The 22,723-nt window shown below is 39.8% G+C and overlaps 1 protein-coding gene and 1 long non-coding RNA gene across 3 annotated transcripts in view; one reads left to right on the forward strand and one right to left on the reverse strand.

The window, feature by feature from the left end:
- The window catches only part of LOC138854375 (uncharacterized), a 165,186-nt gene that overhangs the window by 10,350 nt on the left and 132,113 nt on the right, over positions 1-22,723 (reverse strand). The gene's annotated exons all lie outside the window — the stretch shown is intronic.
- Positions 4,733-21,371, forward strand: LOC128700796 (uncharacterized). Of its 2 annotated transcripts, none has more exons than XM_070097116.1 (4): positions 4,733-4,825; positions 7,987-8,248; positions 16,998-17,888; positions 20,006-21,371. In XM_070097116.1, the coding sequence occupies exons 2-4, from the start codon at positions 8,018-8,020 to the stop codon at positions 20,531-20,533; spliced, it is 1,650 nt and encodes a 549-aa protein (XP_069953217.1). In that variant the 5' UTR covers positions 4,733-4,825; positions 7,987-8,017; the 3' UTR covers positions 20,534-21,371. The 2 variants fall into 2 exon arrangements, with proteins under 2 accessions (XP_069953217.1, XP_069953218.1); XM_070097117.1 differs by lacking the exon at positions 4,733-4,825 and adding an exon at positions 6,276-6,364.

Here is a 22,723-nt window from a genome sequence, read left to right on the forward strand (position 1 = left end):
GAAAAAGAAAAACTTTCACCATCATTCACTCCATCACTGTCTTGCCAGAAGGGTGCTTTACACTACAGTTTTTAAACTGCAACATTAACACCCCTCCTTCAGAGTGCAGGCACTGTACTTCCCATCTCCAGGACTCAAGTCCGGCCTGCCGGTTTCCCTGAATCCCTTCATAAATGTTACTTTGCTCACACTCCAACAGCACGTCAAGTATTAAAAACCATTTGTCTCCATTCACTCCTATCAAACACGCTCACGCATGCCTGCTGGAAGTCCAAGCCCCTCGCACACAAAACCTCCTTTACCCCCTCCCTCCAACCCTTCCTAGGCCGACCCCTACCCCGCCTTCCTTCCACTACAGACTGATACACTCTTGAAGTCATTCTGTTTCGCTCCATTCTCTCTACATGTCCGAACCACCTCAACAACCCTTCCTCAGCCCTCTGGACAACAGTTTTGGTAATCCCACACCTCCTCCTAACTTCCAAACTACGAATTCTCTGCATTATATTCACACCACACATTGCCCTCAGACATGACATCTCCACTGCCTCCAGCCTTCTCCTCGCTGCAACATTCATCACCCACGCTTCACACCCATATAAGAGCGTTGGTAAAACTATACTCTCATACATTCCCCTCTTTGCCTCCAAGGACAAAGTTCTTTGTCTCCACAGACTCCTAAGTGCACCACTCACTCTTTTTCCCTCATCAATTCTATGATTCACCTCATCTTTCATAGACCCATCCGCTGACACGTCCACTCCCAAATATCTGAATACGTTCACCTCCTCCATACTCTCTCCCTCCAATCTGATATTCAATCTTTCATCACCTAATCTTTTTGTTATCCTCATAACCTTACTCTTTCCTGTATTCACCTTTAATTTTCTTCTTTTGCACACCCTACCAAATTCATCCATATATATTCTTCTTTCAACAAACCAGCCGTATCCCACCGAGGCAAGGTGGCCCAAAATGAAAAACACGCATGGCTTACGGAGGAAGAATCTTTCCTCCGTATGTCATGCGTGTCGTAAGAGGCAAAAATGACAGGAGCAAAGGACTTAGTAACTCCTCCTGTATACATTACTAAATGTAAAATGATAAACTTCATAGTTTTCTTATTTTTCGGGCCATCTTGCCTCGGTGGGAGACGGTCGGTACGTTGAATATTGAGAGAGAGAGAGAGAGAGAGAGAGAGAGAGAGAGAGAGAGAGAGAGAGAGAGAGAGAGAGAGAGAGAGAGAGAGAGAGAGAGAGAGAGAGAGAGAGAGAGAGTCTATAACATCTGAGCTATGACCTCTGGTAATATTAAGGGAATTCGCAGTCTCGCCGTTGTTTGAGCATCCTCTAGCCGGTTCCAAGGCTCAAACCTTCGTCATAATCTCACTGGCCATACCATGGATCTTCAGGTGTGGCTGCCTCCGCTCACTACACCAATGTCTCATAATATGCTTGAAGCGAGAGCTTTGGTCTGCTGTGTGCTTGCTTCCAGTTCCAGACCCGCGGACCGGCGCAGCTTATAGGCTTCACGGAGAGTGCTGCGATGTTCGTGAAAGTCTCTTATTGGAACTATCTTTACTTTTTCAGCCCTTATATAAGGGCTACCTTGAGGCTAATGAAGGGCTTTTGTTCCGAGGATTTAAAGCTACTCTTCTCTTGTACGAATTAAGTCTGACTGCCGCTTATTCCCCTAGCGTTATTTTACGACAGACGATATTAAGAGTATTTTGAGTTACGTCGGCTTTAGGCAGCTACTGCCTAGGTCAGTGTATATACACTGCTAAATTTGGCAGTGTGTTTCAGCAGTGTGTTTTGCGATGCTGCTCGCAAGGTGACGGTAAGTCCTCTACACAATAACATTAAAATATACTGCCATTGCCTTTAACTACGGCCAGTAATGTCTGGCGTACGTCAGCTGGGATGGAACGTTAGCATACTGTACTGCAAATATGTACTGACAATAGGTAGGCAAGTACTGACGCACACAGGCTAGTGCTGACACACACACGTACAATTACTGACACACAGACAAGTGCCAAGACAAATATTCCGTGACCCAACACGCAAGAAATATATTGGGTCAATGTTATCTCGTTGCTCGAGTGCATTAAGAAGACTTCTCACGATAAGATACAAAAAATAACGTATTAATCGAATCACAAGACCATAGCTTGAAGAATTCACTACTAATCCACAAATTTAAAATTAGAAGACTTTTCGGTCCGTTTTGGACCATTAATAACAAACCGTGAACGACTTGATTATGGCCCAAGAAGGACCGAAACATCGACTAAGTTTAATCCCCAACTTGTGGGTTATTCGTGAATTGTTTCAACCCTCATGTTGTGACTTATTAGGGATTCCTAAAGTGGTACCCCAAGTGGTAACCTGGTTTTTTTTTATTCCTCTAATGTTTTCGTTTATAAATTGAGAATGCCTCATCAGATAGGCTTTAAACTGTCAAAGTTGATGCAATGTAATTATTTTGGGCATGTATATGCACTTTCTGGTCAATATTACATAAACTATTTCTGGATTTAGTTTCCTTGCGATAACCCGAGAAAGCCTCTTCTGTTTGTCTTCAAATTTTAATACCGTTGTATCCTACTTAAAAATAATTGTGATTAATTTTTAAAATGTTTCATTATTAACTATACAATAAGTTTTGTACACTTCTTGTGAACAGCTACAGTCCTTAATGGCTGGGGTGTGTGATGACGACGATGCTCTCTAATTTTGGCTGTGTTGATGTGAATTTGACTATTTTCTAATATGGTTGAAAAATAGAATGTTTGGACTCACGAAATCGTATTGACACGATTGCAAATAAACCATACAACGGGGTGGGGTTAGAACCCGCGACGGTCTGGAGTTCTGTGGCTCTCTGATCGCGGGTTCTAACCCCACCCGTGGTATAGTTAGAATATTTGGATTCTGGGTGAGAACTGGAGAAGACATCTGCTGGTTGGCTTCAAACTTTAAGCGCTGGTGTGCTTTCCTTAAAGGAAGCGCCATATTACTGTTTGGTTGTGTTATTTAATTTGATAAGTTTAATGATTGATTTCTGTGTAGTAACTGGATAATGTCTGTTGTGACTTGAGTTTGAACCTTAACCCTTTACCAGGCCTGGGAAAGGGTAATTACCCCTTTACCAGGAGTGGAAAAGGGTAATTACCCCTCTCCAGGCCTGGTAAAGGTTAATTGTTGGATAAATTCGGGGTTATGTAGGTGCCAATATGCCATTTTTATTGATAAAACTAGATAATTTAAATTAGTCATTTTTTCATATAACAATGAATGCCTCATCTGATTGGCTTCAAACCTTCAATAATGATAACTAGAGAAAGCAGCTTTAAACCTCATGGTGGACCAGGGTCTGATCAACCAGGCTGTTACTGCTGGCCGGATCGCGCAGCGGCCGAAACACACACAGCTATTTACATCACATACACACTGTATCCAAAGTGAATCAGTTGTGGGTTAACTGTGGCTTAATTGAAACTACATTGGATTGACTAACACCAATAATCTGACACCGAGAGCCAGAGTCTGAGATGAAAATGTCAATAGTGTTAGCTAACCAGTGGCAATGTGTCAATGGAAGGTCTTGTAAATTTAAGATCATTGATCCAGTGGGGAACTAAAAATACTGCCACTTTCTAGGTGCATTATGGTAACACTTACCCTATTGTTATGGTCATCCAGATGACATCAACACTCCTAACTTATCACCACGTCCACAAGTACCGTCTCTGCCAACACTGTCGCCAGTAAACTGACTCCTCCACAGCGTCGTCACCAGCAGCCTCAACGCTGGTGCCACTAATACATCATCAACACCACACTTCACTCCTGTGTCAGGACCACCTGTCTATCAGAATCACACTCATGTGTCTTTATTAAACTCTCTTATTCAAAGACTTTCATGTTTACAGCTTCAGTATCTGCTCCTGTACCTAAATTGTTGGTGGTGGAAGTGGTCACTTGTGTCAGGAGAACTGTTGATCTTAGTAAAATAATGAGCCGATACTTGGGGAGGTTTTGGTCATTTGACCGACACCTGTCGCTGGCTTCCCAGCAACGGGTGTCGCAAGCCAGCGACATACGTATGTCGTGCCTAATAAGCCGAATCGTCCACATTGGCCGAATAAGCCGAGTGAAATATTTATTTTTGCCATAAATCAGTGGAAGTCTGAACGTTACGAAAAATAGTATATCATTGACTTTACGTAACAGTAAATAAATATAAAAAAAAATACATTAGGTTAGGTGACGTGTCTATAGCTGGGACTGTGAGATGTTGGGAAGACTAATGAATTCACTTCCTTTAATTTAAAGACAAGAGGACCATATAGCCCAGGTTTCAATATTAAAGGCATCCTAAAATTTAGATACTTGTTAAAGGTGCCATTGCTGCTCAGTATAATCTATATGACTGTTTACTCATGAGTGACGCTCACCAATAAATTCGTCCCTTGGGGCAAAAATTTAAAAATGTACTAATTAGGTAGATAACTTCAGGTGACTCACTCTCTCAGAGGAACTGCATGATCTTGAAAAAAAGAGAATCGTTGACCTTGTTACTTCCAGGTCATGATTATTATTCTTTATAGGGAAGTACTAAACCCAATGGGGGTTATACAACACCTGAGGAATGAGAAGCATTCATATTCGATCTAAGGAAGGAAAAGATAGGATTATGTGGATAACTAACGTTTTGCTGTAGCAGTGTGTTAGCCACGCGGCTCCTGGCGTCCCATTGTCACTTGGAGCAGCTTCCTCGTGACTACCTCGCCGGTGTCCCTCTGAGCCTCTCCCTCAAGGTAGTACCTCACTGGTGTCCCTCTGAGCCTCTCCCTCAAGGTAGTACGTCACTGGTGTCCCTCTGAGCCTCTCCCTCAAGGTAGTACCTCACTGGTGTCCCTCTGAGTCTCTCCCTCAAGGTAGTACCTCACTGGTGTCCCTCTGAGTCTCTCCCTCAATGTAGTACCTCACTGGTGTCCCTCTGAGTCTCTCCCTCAATGTAGTACCTCACTGGTGTCCCTCTGAGTCTCTCCCTCAAGGTAGTACCTCACTGGTGTCCCTCTGAGCCTCTCCCTCAAGGTAGTACCTCACTGGTGTCCCTCTGAGCCTCTCCCTCAAGGTAGTACCTCACTGGTGTCCCTCTGAGCCTCTCCCTCAAGGTAGTACCTCACTGGTGTCCCTCTGAGCCTCTCCCTCAATGTAGTACCTCACTGGTGTCCCTCTGAGCCTCTCCCTCAAGGTAGTACCTCACTGGTGTCCCTCTGAGTCTCTCCCTCAAGGTAGTACCTCGCTGGTGTCCCTCTGAATCTCCCTCAATGTAGTACCTCACTGGTGTCCCTCTGAGCCTCTCCCTCAAGGTAATACCTCGCTGGTGTCCCTCTGAATCTCCCTCAATGTAGTACCTCACTGGTGTCCCTCTGAGTCTCTCCCTCAATGTAGTACCTCACTGGTGTCCCTCTGAGCCTCTCCCTCAAGGTAATACCTCGCTGGTGTCCCTCTGAATCTCCCTCAATGTAGTACCTCACTGGTGTCCCTCTGAGTCTCTCCCTCAATGTACCTCACTGGTGTCCCTCTGAGCCTCTCCCTCAAGGTAGTACCACGCTGGTGTCCCTCTGAGCCTCTCCCTCAATGTAGTACCTCACTGGTGTCCCTCTGAGCCTCTCCCTCAAGGTAGTACCCGTTGGTGTCCCTCCGAGCCTCTCCCTCAAGGTAATACCTGGCTGGTGTCCCTCTGAATCTCCCTCAAGGTAGTACCACGCTGGTGTCCCTCTGAGCCTCTCCCTCAATGTAGTACCTCACTGGTGTCCCTCTGAGCCTCTCCCTCAAGGTAGTACCCGTTGGTGTCCCTCCAAGCCTCTCCCTCAAGGTAGTACCCGTTGGTGTCCCTCCGAGCCTCTCCCTCAAGGTAGTACCCGTTGGTGTCCCTCCGAGCCTCTCCCTCAAGGTAGTACCCGTTGGTGTCCCTCCGAGCCTCTCCCTCAAGGTAGTACCCGTTGGTGTCCCTCCGAGCCTCTCCCTCAAGGTAGTACCCGTTGGTGTCCCTCTGAGCCTCTCCCTCAAGGTAGTACCTCGCTGGTGTCCCTCTGAGCCTCTCCCTCAAGGTAGTACCTCGCTGGTGTCCCTCTGAGCCTCTCCCTCAAGGTAGTACCTCGCTGGTGTCCCTCCGAGCCTCTCCCTCAAGGTAGTACCCGTTGGTGTCCCTCCGAGCCTCTCCCTCAAGGTAGTACCCGTTGGTGTCCCTCTGAGCCTCTCCCTCAAGGTAGTACCTCGCTGGTGTCCCTCTGAGCCTCTCCCTCAAGGTAGCACCCGTTGGTGTCCCTCTGAGCCTCTCCCTCAAGGTAGTACCCGTTGGTGTCCCTCCGAGCCTCTCCCTCAATGTAGTACCTCACTGGTGTCCCTCCGAGCCTCTCCCTCAAGGTAGTACCTCGCTGGTGTCCCTCCGAGCCTCTCCCTCAAGGTAGTACCTTGTTGGGTCCCTCCGAGCCTCCCTCAAGGTAGTACCTCGTTGGGGTCCCAGAAGGCTCTGGCGATCCTCGATGAATGTACTCTTACTCCATTTCCATTCTTAATGAGGCTGGAAAGCATTTGCCATGTCACGACCCTCACGGGAGGTACCTTAATGCTGGTAAGGGACTCATCAAAGGACGTTGCCCTTCAGTATATTTAATATAGTCTGGATGGGTATATAAGTGGGTGTGCTGGCGGGTGTAAGTTGGACCAGTCTAGCACGGGCCAATAGGCCTACAGTAGTGTTCTTTTGTGTGTCTAAACTATAATTTAAAAAATGAAATGACCTCTCCATAACGCGCAGTGTTAACTATTTAACACCCCACATAGCTAATTCAGAACTTTTTTCTCCTGTCATGACTGGATGTAAGGAGAAAGCAAAAAAGAACTTGCACACCTAGCAATAAATTCAATGTTGGCTGTCGATAAAATATTGCAGTGAGAGAGAAGGCATGGAGCCACGACACTTGTGCCTGTGAATTTTCCCAACTGCTGGAGGGAGGAAATTAAATATTGACTTGTAAAGACATTCAGTGGTACTCTGAGGCTCTTGAACTTTGGCCCCAGGGCTATGTGCATTCATGAGTAGCACGTCACATCTGTCTTGTATGAGAATGATTATAAAAAATAGTATAACCAAATTAAAATTTACAATTACAAGAATTTTAGTTTTTCAGTTGTTAATGAGCGGTCACAAGCTTGATGGTGACGTAAGACCGCAAAACCGCAAGCCAAGTTTCTGAACTTCATGCATGTCCAAATTAGGTTTAGCTATAGTTCCTGAACATAGTACATGTCTAGATGAGAAAGACGAGCTACATTACCTAGGACTAGTCCAGTAAATGCCTTATTGAGTAAGTTGATCAATAGTCACTTATCCTAGTTTAGGTCTAGATGAGAGGGTTGATGAAGGAACAGTTCCTGTATAGTTACATACGAGGCCTGGTCTCAGACCGAGCCGCGGGGGGCGTTGACTCCCGAAACCCTTTCCAGGTATACTGTCATTACTTATGTGTTTGTTTTTGTGTTATGGCTTTCCTAATGAGGATTGTTTATTTAGTTGTTAAATCTAAGCAAGATTGGTTGTTTGGTGTTTGGATTGTGTGTGTCTGAGGCTTATAATGAATGGTGAATATATTTATTGTAGGAAGTCTGAATAAATGAAGAATGGGTATAATTTAAAACAACTGCATTGGTGAAATACTGTAAAGTGAAGTGCTGTAAAGTGGGGCCAGTCTATATAAATGTGCACAAAATTATTCAGATTAAATACAGATTAATCACCTCAGTTTCTGTAAATGGCATACAGACTCATTACATCATGATACCAGAAGAGATGTACAAGTTACGACTCTTAAAATTATATGAAAACTTGTTTCCTCCTGTGACTGAAAAGATAAGATTATGAAACAATGGTAAAAGTTTATCACTCAGTATACCATTTTTTCCAAAGGTTAGTGACATTACTGATCCAGTGAGACAAGATGGAGGGCATGGTATGTGCAGTGTGCTCAATGATGTACAAGAGAGGGAGTCATGAGCCACTGATCTTGCCCTGTGGCTATAGCTTTTGTCGCAGCTGTGTAGTGAATTTTATCGCTACTGGTGAATTACTCTGTCTGTCTTGCAAGAAATTCCACAGAAATGTTAATGTTGAGAGACTGTTGATCAACTATTCATTGCTGAGTTTCATGTCATCCTTCAAGGAAATTATGGTAATTACATGTATATCTATGGTGTAGTTTATGATCACACGTATTTAACCCTTAAACTGTCCGAATGTAGATCTACGTTTTTTCAACATTTGAAAGTATGTAACAAAAGTAGATCTTTTCTTTTTTTACATTTGAAAAAGTGTAAAAAAACTTTGATCTATGTTTTTTTTTTTTTTGTTATATTTGAAAATATGTAAAAAAAAAACATAGATCTACTTTTGGAGCACTACGTATGTGAACGTAGATCTGCTTGGACAGTTTAAGGGTTAATATATTGGCATGCGATTATGTATTCAGATATGAAGGATGTTCTCTATGCCAAAAATGTTGAAAAATTCTTGTGTGCAATGGAACCTCAGTCTTCATATGCCCCAGTTTTTGTAGGATTTGGTTTTTTACTTTTTTCGTCGAAATTTTGTCCCAGTTTTCATACATCCACGCAGTTTTCATAGAGTTGAAAATGGTCCATACCAAATGCGTCCATGTGACTCAGCCACTCAAGCACCCACACATAGCATCCCATGCATTTGTGACTCAGTCTGCCTTTGTTTCTCATTGAGTGAGCATCACCCTAACAAAGCTATTGCAAGCCATGTCTGCAACATGTTCAATGACAATGCCTTGTCTCATTTTAAGCAAATCTTAAAGAGATGCCAGAAACAGACCTCTCTGGCCAGATTTTTTGTGTGACGGGTACAGTGACTCGAGCTGGTCCTAGTGCCAGTAAAAAACAAAGAAGGGAAGTAACCCCAGATAGGGGCTTGATACCTGAAGCCCTTATGGAAGGAGATTCCCCTTCCAAACAATAACCTCTCCTCCTCCCTCTCCCCTCCTCGCCGTCTTCCATATGCCAGCAAGTCTTCAATAGAGGTAAAAGTGATGTTAAATGTTCATTTATCCATTTCATTACTCATTTAGATTTATTTCTCATTGTTTTCTGTATGTTAAACTATAGTTATTCTCTATAAAATGTAATTTTTGTTATTATTTTTGGGTGTCTGGAACGGATTAATTGGATTTACATTATTTCTTATGGGAAATATTACTTCAGTTTTCGTATGATTCAGTTTTCATCAGACTTTTTAGAACGGATTCATCACGAAAACCAAGGTTCCACTGTATATGTAGTATATGTATTTAATTAGGAATCTAAAATGGAAATTGAAAATTAAAATTGTGAATCTATTATGCACACTTAACACTGCATTAATTTGTTTTAAAAGCAAATGAGTATGCCAATTTCACTGCATTCACACAGTCTGTTCAGAAAGTTGTGACACTGCAGGACAAACATTTGATCTTTGAAACATATGGCAGCAAATGGTTGAAGTCTGGACCTTCTATGACTCTGGTAACTCTTGTACACCAGTTGCAAGGGTGGGCTCACCTTCCTGTGGGTCAAACTCAGTATTATGTTCATCGAAGCTCAGTTGATGGCATAGATGGATAATAATGGCAGAAGAGCTTAGTGGTTTGCTGTTTTCTGCTTCATGGCTGCTCCATTCTTCCAGCATATGCCGTCATCAGAGCTTCATTGAACATAATGCAGAGTTTGGCCCAAAGATAGATAAGCCCAATTTTGAAGTTGCACGGCAAAACTTGCAATTGCTGTATGAAAGTCCAGACTTCAACAGTCTGTTTCCACATATTTCATTGCTCAAAAGTTTGTCCTGCAGCCAAGGAGGCTGAGTTATAATTTGTATTAAAAAAAAATACTGTGAAATAATGCATAATAAACACAGAGAGATGAACATATATTTGCACAATTTTCAACCAAGAACTCAAAAGGCTTTAATTTCAATTTTAACAATACTATATACTAACTTTCATCCTCTAAGGTTGATAAACTTTTGCAACAACTACAAAGATTTAATCCTAAATAAAAATCACTTAATAAATTTTGGGAATTTTAATATAAACCTAGCATAACCAAGATACCGTCCAGTCGCAAGCTACTTAATTAAATCTGTCCACTTGTCTTTTAATATCCTGACTTACCAAACACCAGAATCTTTAATCTTTAAATATGAGATAGTAAAATAGGCCTGGTAAAAATGGCATAATTAAAGAAAGGATGATTATTAGGCAATGACTAGATTTTTCACTGGGGTGTACTACCTAGCTCTGGTAGGCCAGTGGAGGATTAACCGGCTAGTGCTTAAAGAAATAAACATTGTTATTACTAGTGGGTCATCATCTGGCAAAGATTCATATCAAGAGATTTTTGCTGTTTCCTGACAGAAAAAATGTGACCATTGGCTATAACCCATTCTTTATGGAAATAAATGGTATAAAATACCGACACAATAGAAATATAAACACATATGCAGCATAATATGATCCTTTATTGGCAACGTTTTGCCCACACTTATCCAATCTCTCTTCCAAGCTACCCAAGATTTTAGACTATAACCCCACTCAGTAGATCACCACATGCGGTAATCTCCACCTGACTATAAATACTTGCGTACCTTCCACCCCAGGTAGATCTGTTTGTGACTTGAAAAAGCCCTCTGTGTGGGCGAAACGTTGTCAATAAAGGATCACATTATTCTGCATATGTGTTTATATTTCCAACCCATTCTTTATAATCACTAGTCTTATAAATGCAGCCCTTGAAAAGCCTTCACGATCAGCTGTAGACATCTTTTCCTTTGCCTCCAAAACAGGCAGTAAGCCTACACTCAACATACAAAAAGCCTGCATGATATTTTATAATTCATTGTTTCAAGGATAAAACAGAACAAAGGATAAACTTAACATTGAACACTTGTGCTATTAGTCTCCCCAGAGTCTACACCAAAATAAAAAGAAATAGAAATAATTATTACAGCTTTCTTTTCCTCAGACTGACTTTAATTTTTCACTATCAGGAATGTTAATAAATAGAATTGTATGATATTAGAGCTGTGTCATAAGTAATCTAGAACATAGGTTACTTGTTAACTTGAATTTTATATTTGTTGAAAAAATTACTGACATAGGTGTCTGACATTGTGGGTATAATATACAACACAGTAAAATAATATTTTTTGAAAGTTTGCTGTGGGTATAATATACAGGACATAGTAAAATAATATTTTTTGGAAGTCTACTGTGGGTATAATATACAGTACATAGTAAAATAATATTTTTTGAAAGTCTACATTATTCTCATCATTTCAGGCAGTCTAACACAGGAATTTGATTAAATATGTTTGGAAGTAGGTTAAGTAAAATCAGAAATTTAAATGAGTGAGAAAATGTTTTAGATACAAGAAGAAAAATACACAATCATTTAAAGTAAATCATGACTTTTATAACCTTAGAGTGGGGATGTTGCAGTTCAGAGGCTCATTTGAATTGCGACATTTACATTCTGATGACAAGACATTGAATGAATGATAGTGAATGTATTTTCTCTTTTTGATCACCCTACCAATGACCTATGTGGTAAATCTAAAAAAATATATATGTATGTATATATATTACAGATTTCTCTTGCTTCATGCAAAATCACTGTTTACAAATTTACTTAAATTCGGCAAAATGCGGTAAAAGTTTGCTGTTATGTGATTGGAGCAGGTGGTTGCTGTGCATTTTTACTCGTGCGATCATCCCAGCTTGCCACTACTTATGTTTATACCAATCTCTTGTTCATTATCAGTTATCTCATTAATGTTGATACCATATTCATAAGATAGTAGTAGAAAGAAAACAGATTTTAGTGTGGTACATCCAGTGAGCTTATATAGTGTGTTGAAAGTAATAGTGAGTGTGAGAGTGAGTGTTGTGGGATGTCTCGTGCCTCACCTACTAAACACATCCAAAACACAAAAGCTCCAGTCCTACCCTGCCCATGCTAACACACTGTAACAATAAATCTACACTCCGTGATCAATCTCTACAAAAGAAAAGTGATTTCTTTATTCGTGCATGAAATGAATACTCACAAAGTATGAATACATTTGGTAAAAAAAATAAGAAAATATATGTGGAACTTGCAGTCTCAGAATGAATCCCTGTTGTTACATGTTATGATAAGTTCAATTTATGTGAATTCACCTTATGTGCCATCAACCAAGAACACATTTATTACATAGAGCTAAGGACACTTATTGCTTAATAATTTAATACATATATAAAAGAAGTTATGTTAAAATTAAAGAGCTAAATTTTACAATAACGCCATGAATATGAGGTGTATATAATCTAAATAAAATAGTTTGATAATAATGGGAAGGACACTTGTATATATGGGGATTAATTTTTTATTATTTAAGCTAGGTACAACATTACTTTTTCATAACGTACACCTTTTATTGCTTTGCCTGGTAAGCTATTTCAAACATTCTACTATTTATTTGCAGTTTCAGATGAACAGGAGGAATATTGGAGAGGTATTTATTTCTAGTGAGATGCCAGAAAGTTCTGTCACAGCTCAGTGAAGAGCCTGTGATTAGGGTCAACACTACAGTTCAGGGTCTTAAAAAATGTGTATCAAACAGTTGAACATATAGACAATATTTATATTTAAAAGATTTAGAGATTTGAATAAGGGCACTGAGTGTTGCCTATAATTTGTTGAATGGTTTGTAGTGAGTGTCTGATGCTAATCCCCTAGTTCAAATTCCTTATGTAAAACATGGACAAATGAATGGAGAGTGTAGGGCTAGCAGTAGAATTTGGGGTATACCTGGAGAGGGTTTCAGGGGTCTGAGATCAGGCCTCGGTACATAGTAATAAATTTTGGAAAGTGCATCTGCAGTTATACATACTTTTTTTAGAGGTACTCCTCGACCTTATGATGGGGTTACGTTCTGAAGAACCCATTGTAAGTTGAAAATATTGTAAGTTGAACATGAATATTTTTTTTTAACATGCTGCCTGTCTCCCACCGAGGCAGGGTGATCCAAAAAAGAAAGAAACACTTTTACCATCATTCAACACTTTCATCAGTTTTCCTGAATCCCTTCACAAAATATTACAGTACTCACACTCCAATGGCTCGTCAATTCCCAAAAACCATTTGTCTCCATTCACTCCCATCTAACATGCTCATACATGCCTGTTGTATGTCCAAGCACCTTTCACACAAAACCTCTTTTGCCCCTTCCTCCATCCTTTTCTAAATAAGTAGATAAATACCTACAGTCACTGAATAAGCAAATAAATAATTACATAACTAAATACAGTAGTACCCCAAGTTTCATACATAATTCATTCCAGAAGGCTGTTCGAGTGCTGTTACCAAACGAATTTGTTCCCATAAGGAATAATGTAAATTAGATTAGTCTGTTTCAGACCCCCAAAAAATACACTTACAAAATCACTTACAGTAATATATACTTACATAATTGTTCGAGTTGGGAGCTGTACGAAACTCGGGGTACCACTGTACCAGTGTTGAAAAGTAAATAAATGAATACAATTTTATCCTGCCATTAAATGTACATTACTGTACATTGCAGGAGGTACATCAGTATTGCACCATTGTAAGGTCGAAATATTGTAAGTCAAACCATCATACAGTACAGTACAGCACTGTATAGTACAGAATGTGCATTACTGTCACACCATTGTAAAGTTGAAATATCGTAAGTTGAACCATTGTAAAGCAAGGAGCATCTGTACTTGTATACACTGATATACCTAGAGAGAGTTCTGGGGGTCAGCGCCCCTGTGGCCCGGTCTGTGACCAGGTGGATCAGGGCTTGATCAACCAGGCTGTTACTGCTGGCTGCATGCAATCCAACGTACGAGCCACAGCCCGGCTGGTCAGGTACCGACTTTAAGTGCTTGTCCAGTGCCTTGTCCAGTAATTTTCATATTTATTTTTTTTTCCAATGAACTGGCCATATCCCACTAAGGCAGGAAGACCTAAAAAGAAAAATTAAAGTTTTTCTTTTTAAATTTAATAATTTATACAGGAGAAAGGGTTACTGGTTGATCAGGCTCTGATCCACCAGGAGGCCTGGTCACAGACCGGGCCGCGGGGGCGTTGACCCCCGGAACTCTCTCCAGGTAAACTAGGCATTTAAGTCACTTTTTATGACATGTATGCACTTATTTGTATCGCATCTATGCCTGTGTCATCATTTGTGGTTGTCTCAGATTCCCATAGTGCTCTACAGGCTATACGGAAATTTGATACACCTCACCCCCTAGTTCTCAGTATCCAACTTTGGCTACGGCGAATCTCCACCAAGCATAAAGATATTGTTTTTTGTTGGGTCCCTGGTCATATTGACGTACAGGGCAATGAACAGGCAGACACTGCTGCGCAGTCAGCGGTACATGACCTACCAATTTCATATAGAGGTGTTCCATTTCCAGAATAGTATTTTGCTGTAATAGCTACCCACCTTCACACCCGTTGACAACAACGTTGGTCAACTTTACTCGGTAACAAACTTCATTCTATTAAACCGAGCATAGGTTACTGGCTGTCTTCTTGTCATCAGTGCCGAGGTTGGGAGACTACTCTTTCCCGCCTTCGCATTGGCCACACTCGTCTTACTCATGGGTATCTCATGGAGAGGCACCCTGTTCCTCTCTGTGAGCAGTGTCAAGTTTCAGTATCCATTAGCCACATTCTGTTAGACTACCCTCTCTATCAACGAGCATGCAGAATTTACCTCCAACGTCGTCTCCGCTCTACTACTCTCTCTTTACCTTCCCTTCTTGCTGATGGACCCTCCTTTAATCCTGACTCTCTCATTGACTTCTTGACAACGACTGATTTACTCCACAAACTCTGATGATGATACCTTTCGCACTCCCCTCAGCCCTTTCTACCTCAATCTCTTGCTGCCCTCTACCCTTTCACCATCCACTGCCTCACTATTCTCTGTAACCTATTACTCATCCATCTCCCTTTTGCCACCTGATACCCTGCCCTGTAGCGCTGTATAGCCCTTGTGGCTTAGCACTTCTTTTTGATTATAATAATAATAATAATAATAATATGACATGTATGGCTTACACAGGAAGAATTCTTTTCCACTTCTCCATGATATCTAATTAGAGGCATAATTTATTTCCTTAAATGACGAATAATGATTTTTCTATATAAAGGGTGATCTTTCTTTCAACACACCGGCCGTATCCCACCGAGGCGGGGTGGCCCAAAAGGAAAAACGAAAGCTCCTTTTACATTTAGTAATATATACAGGAGAAGGGGTTACTAGCCCCTTGCTCCCGGCATTTTAGTTGTCTCTTACAACACGCATGGCTTACGGAGGAAGAATTCTGTTCCACTTCACCATGGAGAGAACAGGAAATAGACAAGAACAAGAACTAGAAAGAAAATAGAAGAAAACCCAGAGGGGTATGTATACATATGCTTGTACATGTATTACATGTATGTGCAGTGTGACCTAAGTGTAAGTAAAAGTAGCAAGACATACCTGAAATCTTGCATGTGTATGAGACAGAAAAAAAAGACACCAGCAATCCTACCATTATGTAAAACAATTACAGGCTTCTGTTTTACACTCACTTGGCAGGAGGGTAGTACCTCCCTGGGCAGTTGCTGTTTACCAGCCTACTACCTAGGATAAAGGGTGATGTTGGTACAAAATATTCACACTTCCTACTGTGCATGTTATGTTGATAGAGCATTAAATTCAAACATTAACCCATGGCTTAAATTCTGTCTGGAGTACTGCAACAGAACACATAGACATAGTAAGTTTATTTAGGTACAGATACACATAAATACAGTTACACAAATTATCATACATAGTAGCATATGAATAAATGACCTAGGATAGCCCTAAAAAGGTTAAAGTGACTTATTTCCATTGGGGTCCTTGCAAGGACCAAGTATGTATCTCTTGGACTCCATTCAGGCAGGCCCTGCTTTACAGCACTTCACACTGTGGAGTTTCACTAATTTTTCAATTATACTCATTGTTCATTTGTTCAGATTTCCCCTGTAAAGTGAATCACAGCCTTTTATTCACTGGCAAGTGAATAAAAGGCTGTGATTCACTTTTCAGGAGTGGTCTGAAACCTAACTGCCATATCAGTGAGGTATGCCTGTATAATGGATTACTTGGGCTGTACTAATACTCATTGACTAATATAATAGATCTAGATTTAAGTAGTATGTAAGCCTTATGTTTAGTCTGCCCAAAATGCATTGCATAGTGATTTTCTTCTGAGCCTTCACTTGTAACAAATTATATCTATATTACAATGATATTAAAGTCATAAACACATCAGTTGGAATATATAACTACTGTAACTTCTTCATATGGCCTATAAGAAATAAAAGTTTTATTTTATTTTTTATTTTTCAATTCATCTTTATTTATGCTATTTAATGTTGTTGAAAGTATACTTTAATTTTATTTGTGGTTTATATTCACTTGAGAGCTGTATGTGTCTATATAAACTAAAACTTTACCATAATCCCAATGTTATGAGTTAAAGTACTCTTGATAATAGTGTCCTGGCAGATTGCAATCTCAGTGACCCTTGGGTAGTTAATAGGCCTAGCTTAAAGCTAATAGGTTCACTAATTTTACGAGTCATGACAGATATTTCTTTGCACAATATCTTGAAGATCAAAATATATTCAGTAATTACATAACTATTTTCATTAACTTTTAGATAATAATATTCAGGAGTGACTTGCATCTTGAGGCACAATGAGCCAATTACTTGTTAGCTTTCTCTGAAGTATCAATGAATACAGAAATATAGTTTATCACTATAATTTATGAATTCACAAAGCTAATAATGATTATTTTGTTCCCATCAGTATGATTTGTGCGGTAAGCATGGTGATGAGCTGAGGTACTGGTGTGTTCAGTGTCGAGTGGAGCTCTGCGGTGTCTGCCTCTACTCTGAACATCCAAATAACCATCCGGTGCAGTTGGCCATGACTTATGTCAAAGAGAAGAAATCAGAACTGAAAGATTACATCAAATCAAGAATAGATAAAATAGGGGATGAGAAAGCGGAAATCAAGAGCAAGTTTTACAACAGTTGCCAGAAGATGAGGATGCAGTGCCTGAGAGGTACTCAGCTTTATGATCTTGAGAGAAATACCAAGGGTCTTTTAACAGAAATTGAAAAGATTTCCAAGGTCAGGTGTATGCTGGTTTTTGAAGAAAAAGTAAAGATTATTGATACAGAATCAGAATTTAAATATTTGTCTGTGTTGTCTGGAAGTGACTCAAAAGTTGAGGTCAACAAAGAACATGCAGGTTCAAACGGAGTAGAAGTTGGAGGAGGACCAGGAGCTGTAGAAGCAGGAGCAGCCACAGCTGTAGAAGCAGGAACAACCTTAGCTGTAGAAGCAGGAGCATCCTTAGCAGTAATGACATTAAGAGTGGTAGCAGCAACAAAAAATAATGCTGACATAGCCATTTCCCAGCAGCTACAGCCACAGAGGGGACGAAGAGTGATGATGGTTACTCGTTCCAGCAAGCGTATGTGCAAGAGTCAGAGCGTGTGTAGTGGCAGATGCAACAACAGCAGCAGCACAAAGGAAGGCTTGTGCAGCTGTGTTTCAGCTGTAACATCAACCTTACCCCAGCATGGCACCCATCAGACTGTCGAGTGTCACCATGCCCAACTGGACTATCGGGATGGTAAACTTTTGCTGCACTCACTCGCTAAGAGTGTTGGCAATCACCTCTTCTTAAAGGTAACTCTGATAGTATACCAGACAGTTCAATAAACAATTTTAATTATTATAATTACATGTATATCTAAAAGTTATTTGTCGCCTGTGTCCTCCGCTTGCAATAATTTCCATTTCAAGTCAGTATGTTAGTACAGTATATCCTCACTCATCGTCTTTGATAGATTCTTGGAAACTGCGACTTTAAGTGAAACAACATAAATGAAACCCATTTAACAATAAGCTAAATGATATAAACAAACCTTTTTAAAACTTCTCAGTATTTTGTGGCCACAGACATCAGGGGTGCACAGTGCACCTTTATCACTCATTGCAACAGGGTTAAATCAAGGAATAAATGTTTACAAAATGAAAATTATAAAGAGCACCTGATACCACCAGGCAGTTCAAAAACAAATGATAACAAATATGGTGGCCTTGATTAGTGCCTTCATACTGCATCTTTTTGTTGTGCATCTGTACGATTATCCTGTACTTTACAAATTTTTATTTTACAATAATTTGTATTCATACAATGAATATAAATTATTGTAAAATAAAAATTCGTACAGTTTTTTCTCATCAGTGTTATAATGAAACAACATTATTTGAGGACCTGATATATATATATATATATATATATATATATATATATATATATATATATATATATATATATTTTTTTTTTTTTTTTTTTTCAACAAGTCGGCCGTCTCCCACCGAGGCAGGGTGACCCAAAAAAGAAAGAAAATCCCCAAAAAGAAAATACTTTCATCATCATTCAACACTTTCACCACACTCGCACATTATCACTGTTTTTGCAGAGGTGCTCAGAATACAACAGTCTAGAAGCATACACATATAAAGATACACAACATATCCCTCCAAACTGCCAATATTTTTTAAACACATTGGCCATTTCCCACCAAGGCAGGGTGACCCAAAAAGAAAGAAAAATGCTTTCATCATTCAACACTTTCACCATCACTCATACATAATCACTGTCTTTACAGAGGCACTCAGATAATACAGTTTAGAAGTCCCTCCAAAAATATAGATGATTTATGTAGGAGATTTTAATACCAATGCTGTGAAAAGGTTTACCTAGATTTTAATAGTTTGTCAAGCAAATAAATTTGGTAAGTAATTCTAAAAAAAGTTACACATACTACAAGCTACAACTAATAGCATCATGCATGTTGTCCATTTTTTTATTTTTTTTATTATCACACCGGCCGATTCCCACCAAGGCAGGGTGGCCCGAAAAAGAAAAACTTTCACCATCATTCACTCCATCACTGTCTTGCCAGAAGGGTGCTTTACACTACAGTTTTTAAACTGCAACATTAACACCCCTCCTTCAGAGTGCAGGCACTGTACTTCCCATCTCCAGGACTCAAGTCCGGCCTGCCGGTTTCCCTGAATCCCTTCATAAATGTTACTTTGCTCACACTCCAACAGCACGTCAAGTATTAAAAACCATTTGTCTCCATTCACTCCTATCAAACACGCTCACGCATGCCTGCTGGAAGTCCAAGCCCCTCGCACACAAAACCTCCTTTACCCCCTCCCTCCAACCCTTCCTAGGCCGACCCCTACCCCGCCTTCCTTCCACTACAGACTGATACACTCTTGAAGTCATTCTGTTCTGTCCATGAACTTCAAAAATGTTTCATGGTAGAGGCCTTTTTTTTTTATTACACTCAACCACTTGCTTAATGAATAAGAAAATGTATAATAAAAATTCACCATTCTGTAACTTGTGTATATAATTAGTGTGTAAGCATTAGGATTAGTCTGCTCGCAACACTCATGCTAGTGGTTTTTTTTGCACATAACAGTATTTTGCTACATGTAAACTACACATTGTATACTATGCAGGGAATAATTTATAGAGGAGAAAGGGTTACTAGCCCCTTGCTCCCAGCATTTTAGTCTCCTCTTATGACATGCATGGCTTATGCAGGAAGTTCTATTCCACTTCCATATGGAGACATTTTTTTAACTGGTTGAAATCGGAGTGGAAAAATTAAGGTTTTACATTTTCGTTTCTCCAACTACTGTTTAGGAAAGTAGTTTTCCAATGACATTCATCTTTCAGTTAAATAACAAGTCATCCAAGCAGTAAATTTCTCTTACAGATGCCATCAGAGGTTTTCCTAGAGCTGAGTGTTGATGGTCGTTGTCTGGGTCGGGCTTATATCCAGCTGTTGCCCTGCTTGCGTCGTGCACAGCAATTCCTGCTGCTCTGCCTTGGCTCTCTGGGACCATCATACATTGGCAGTTCCATAAGAACTGTTAAAAATGAATTTCAAGACAAGGAATATATTGCAGTTGATTACTATGTTGATCAAAATAAAGGCAAACTAAAAGAAAATTTATTAACTCATCTGGAGTCTGGCGATTATTACAAAGAACCAGTAAAAGCAGGAACACTGGCAGTATTGATTGCCAGACGTACTATGAACACGTGTGCCAGTGTGAATCAGACGTCTGATACAGCTGGTTTTATCATCTGCACCAGAGGTGAACCAGGAGGACAGTTCCGGTACCCCATTGGTGAGGTTTCCTCAGGGCTGGAAGTGGTCCAAGCTGCTGCAGGTCATGCTTCCACCACTGAGGTCATCATCACTGACTGTGGCCTTGTCATCCCTGATCTCACAACCTAACACATCTACCCATCCAGTGTATATGTGGCCCTAATTGTTTATATATATACCATAATTGTCTTCTTTCTTTTTTGGGTCACCCTGCCTCGGTGGGAGACGACCGACTTGTTGAGAAAAAAAAAAAAAAAATTGTTTTCTGTTAATTTGAAGCACTGTATCATGCAGTAGCTTGTTAATGAGCTCATGTGCAATATTTTTTTTATTTTTGGGTGACGTTTTAAATTTTTTTTTTCATAAATTCCTTTAGTACATGTACCAATGCTGTAGATTACCAGGGAATGTTTTTCAATACTTTAGCAGAATCAATTAACTAGTTACATTATTAGTTTTCATAATTTACAGAACTATCGAATATGTGCCTTAAACATATTAACCATTTAAATCATTCTGTTAAACACCAAAATCTATATAAAGATCCTTTTTATTATTTTACAGCATGATTCAGTTCAAAAATGCTTAATTAGTTGGTTTCTAAAGTATTAATCCAAAGGGAATAAGTTTTTTTTTTTTTCAACAAGTCGGCCGTCTCCCACCGAGGCAGGGTGACCCAAAAAAGAAAGAAAATCCCCAAAAAGAAAATACTTTCATCATCATTCAACACTTTCACCACACTTGCACATTATCACTGTTTTTGCAGAGGTGCTCAGAATACAACAGTTTAGAAGCATACACATATAAAGATACACAACATATCCCTCTAAACTGCCAATATCCCAAACCCCTCCTTTAAAGTGCAGGCATTGTACTTCCCATTTCCAGGACTCAAGTCCGACTATATGAAAATAACCGGTTTCCCTGAATCCCTTCACTAAGTAATAATAATAATAAGTAATAATAATATTTTATTTTGACATAATACATAGTTGTATAAAGGAATAAATAGTTGAGTATACATGCTACAACAGTCACATGTATTCCTAGCAGGTTATGCAATCAACATTTTCATGCATTTACATTTTGTTGTTGTACAATAAACATTTTCATACATTTACAACATTTTATGTGCCTCTAATGCAGTGATGATGCTGGTTCATTGTACTGACTCCACCTTTTCTGTACTTGTCTTCCCTTAAACATGCTTCCTCCCTGTCATTTGGTGCTGTGACACTATTTAGGTTTAGTGCTTTCTTGTGAATATAGTAATTATCTAATGGTGTGGTTTCTAAGGGCTAAACCCATATGGGTCACACAGCTCCGAATGGTAGTTTCTCAGTAATGGATGGAGGATTGAGCCTCCACAACTTGTGCTGGATAAAAAAAATAAAAATCCTCATATCTTATAGACAGAAGTTACAGCAGTTACAATAACTTATTAATTGTATGAGAACTGTAACCAAATAAGTGAAGAATCAACTGCATATTTAAAAGAACCACTCATTGAAAGCATTACAGACAAACTAAAGGCCCAGATGGGTTTAGCACTTCACAGACACTTATAAAAACTTAGCCATATATCTACAATTCAAGTAATTTATCTTACACTTAATAGGTTAAATATTTTTATATCCTTTTATATAACATTAGGACTTATCAGTTTTAAGCTCAGACTTATTCATTTATATTACTATGTGAAAGTGCTGATCCCATAAGGGTCATACAGTGCTGGGGAAAAGGAAGGTAATCAGGTTTGATCCAAGGGTAAAGGAGTGTAGCTCCAATTCTCTGGATCAAGAGCCCTTCACCAGCATCAAGGCAACTCTTCCCTTGAAGGATAATTCACTGTGAAATTGGAGTTTGTTGCAGCGGTGTGCAACCCTAATGGTTCAGTGCAATTTGATAATAATTCTGGTCAGTACTAATTATGATCATTAACATTTTCATCATTATTATCCCCTCAAGGAGGGTTCCTTGATGCTGGTGAGAAGCTCTTGATCTAGGGAATTGGATCTGTGCTCCAGTTCCCTGAATTGAGCCTGAATACCTTCCATCACCCCCCCACAGGCATTGTATAATCCCTACAGGTTTAGGGCTCCCCATAATCCATCATTATTATGTATTGTATATGTGCTCGAAACATCGTGAACGATGAAGGGCTCTTGATCCAGGGATATGCAGCTACCCTCCCATTCCCTGGATTGAATCTGCCTCCCCATTTCCTAGCATGGTATTGCTTCCTTTGGGTTTAGTGCTTCCTCTGTTATTAACACCCCTGAAGCGAGTTGCCTAAAGTTTGTAGATGGCTCTTGATCC

The sequence above is a fragment of the Cherax quadricarinatus genome, chromosome 56 (assembly GCF_038502225.1).
Source record: "Cherax quadricarinatus isolate ZL_2023a chromosome 56, ASM3850222v1, whole genome shotgun sequence".
Lineage (NCBI taxonomy): Eukaryota > Metazoa > Arthropoda > Malacostraca > Decapoda > Parastacidae > Cherax > Cherax quadricarinatus.

What these genes read in the sequence shown, in the direction of transcription:
- LOC128700796 (XM_070097116.1), top strand. Translation starts at nt 8,018, where the DNA reads ATGGAGGGCATGGTATGTGCAGTGTGCTCAATGATGTACAAGAGAGGG. An exon ending in CATCCTTCAAGGAAATTATG is followed by an intron (nt 8,249 to 16,997) that starts GTAATTACATGT and finishes TGTTCCCATCAG; the next exon opens with TATGATTTGTGCGGTAAGCA. An exon ending in GCAATCACCTCTTCTTAAAG is followed by an intron (nt 17,889 to 20,005) that starts GTAACTCTGATA and finishes TTTCTCTTACAG; the next exon opens with ATGCCATCAGAGGTTTTCCT.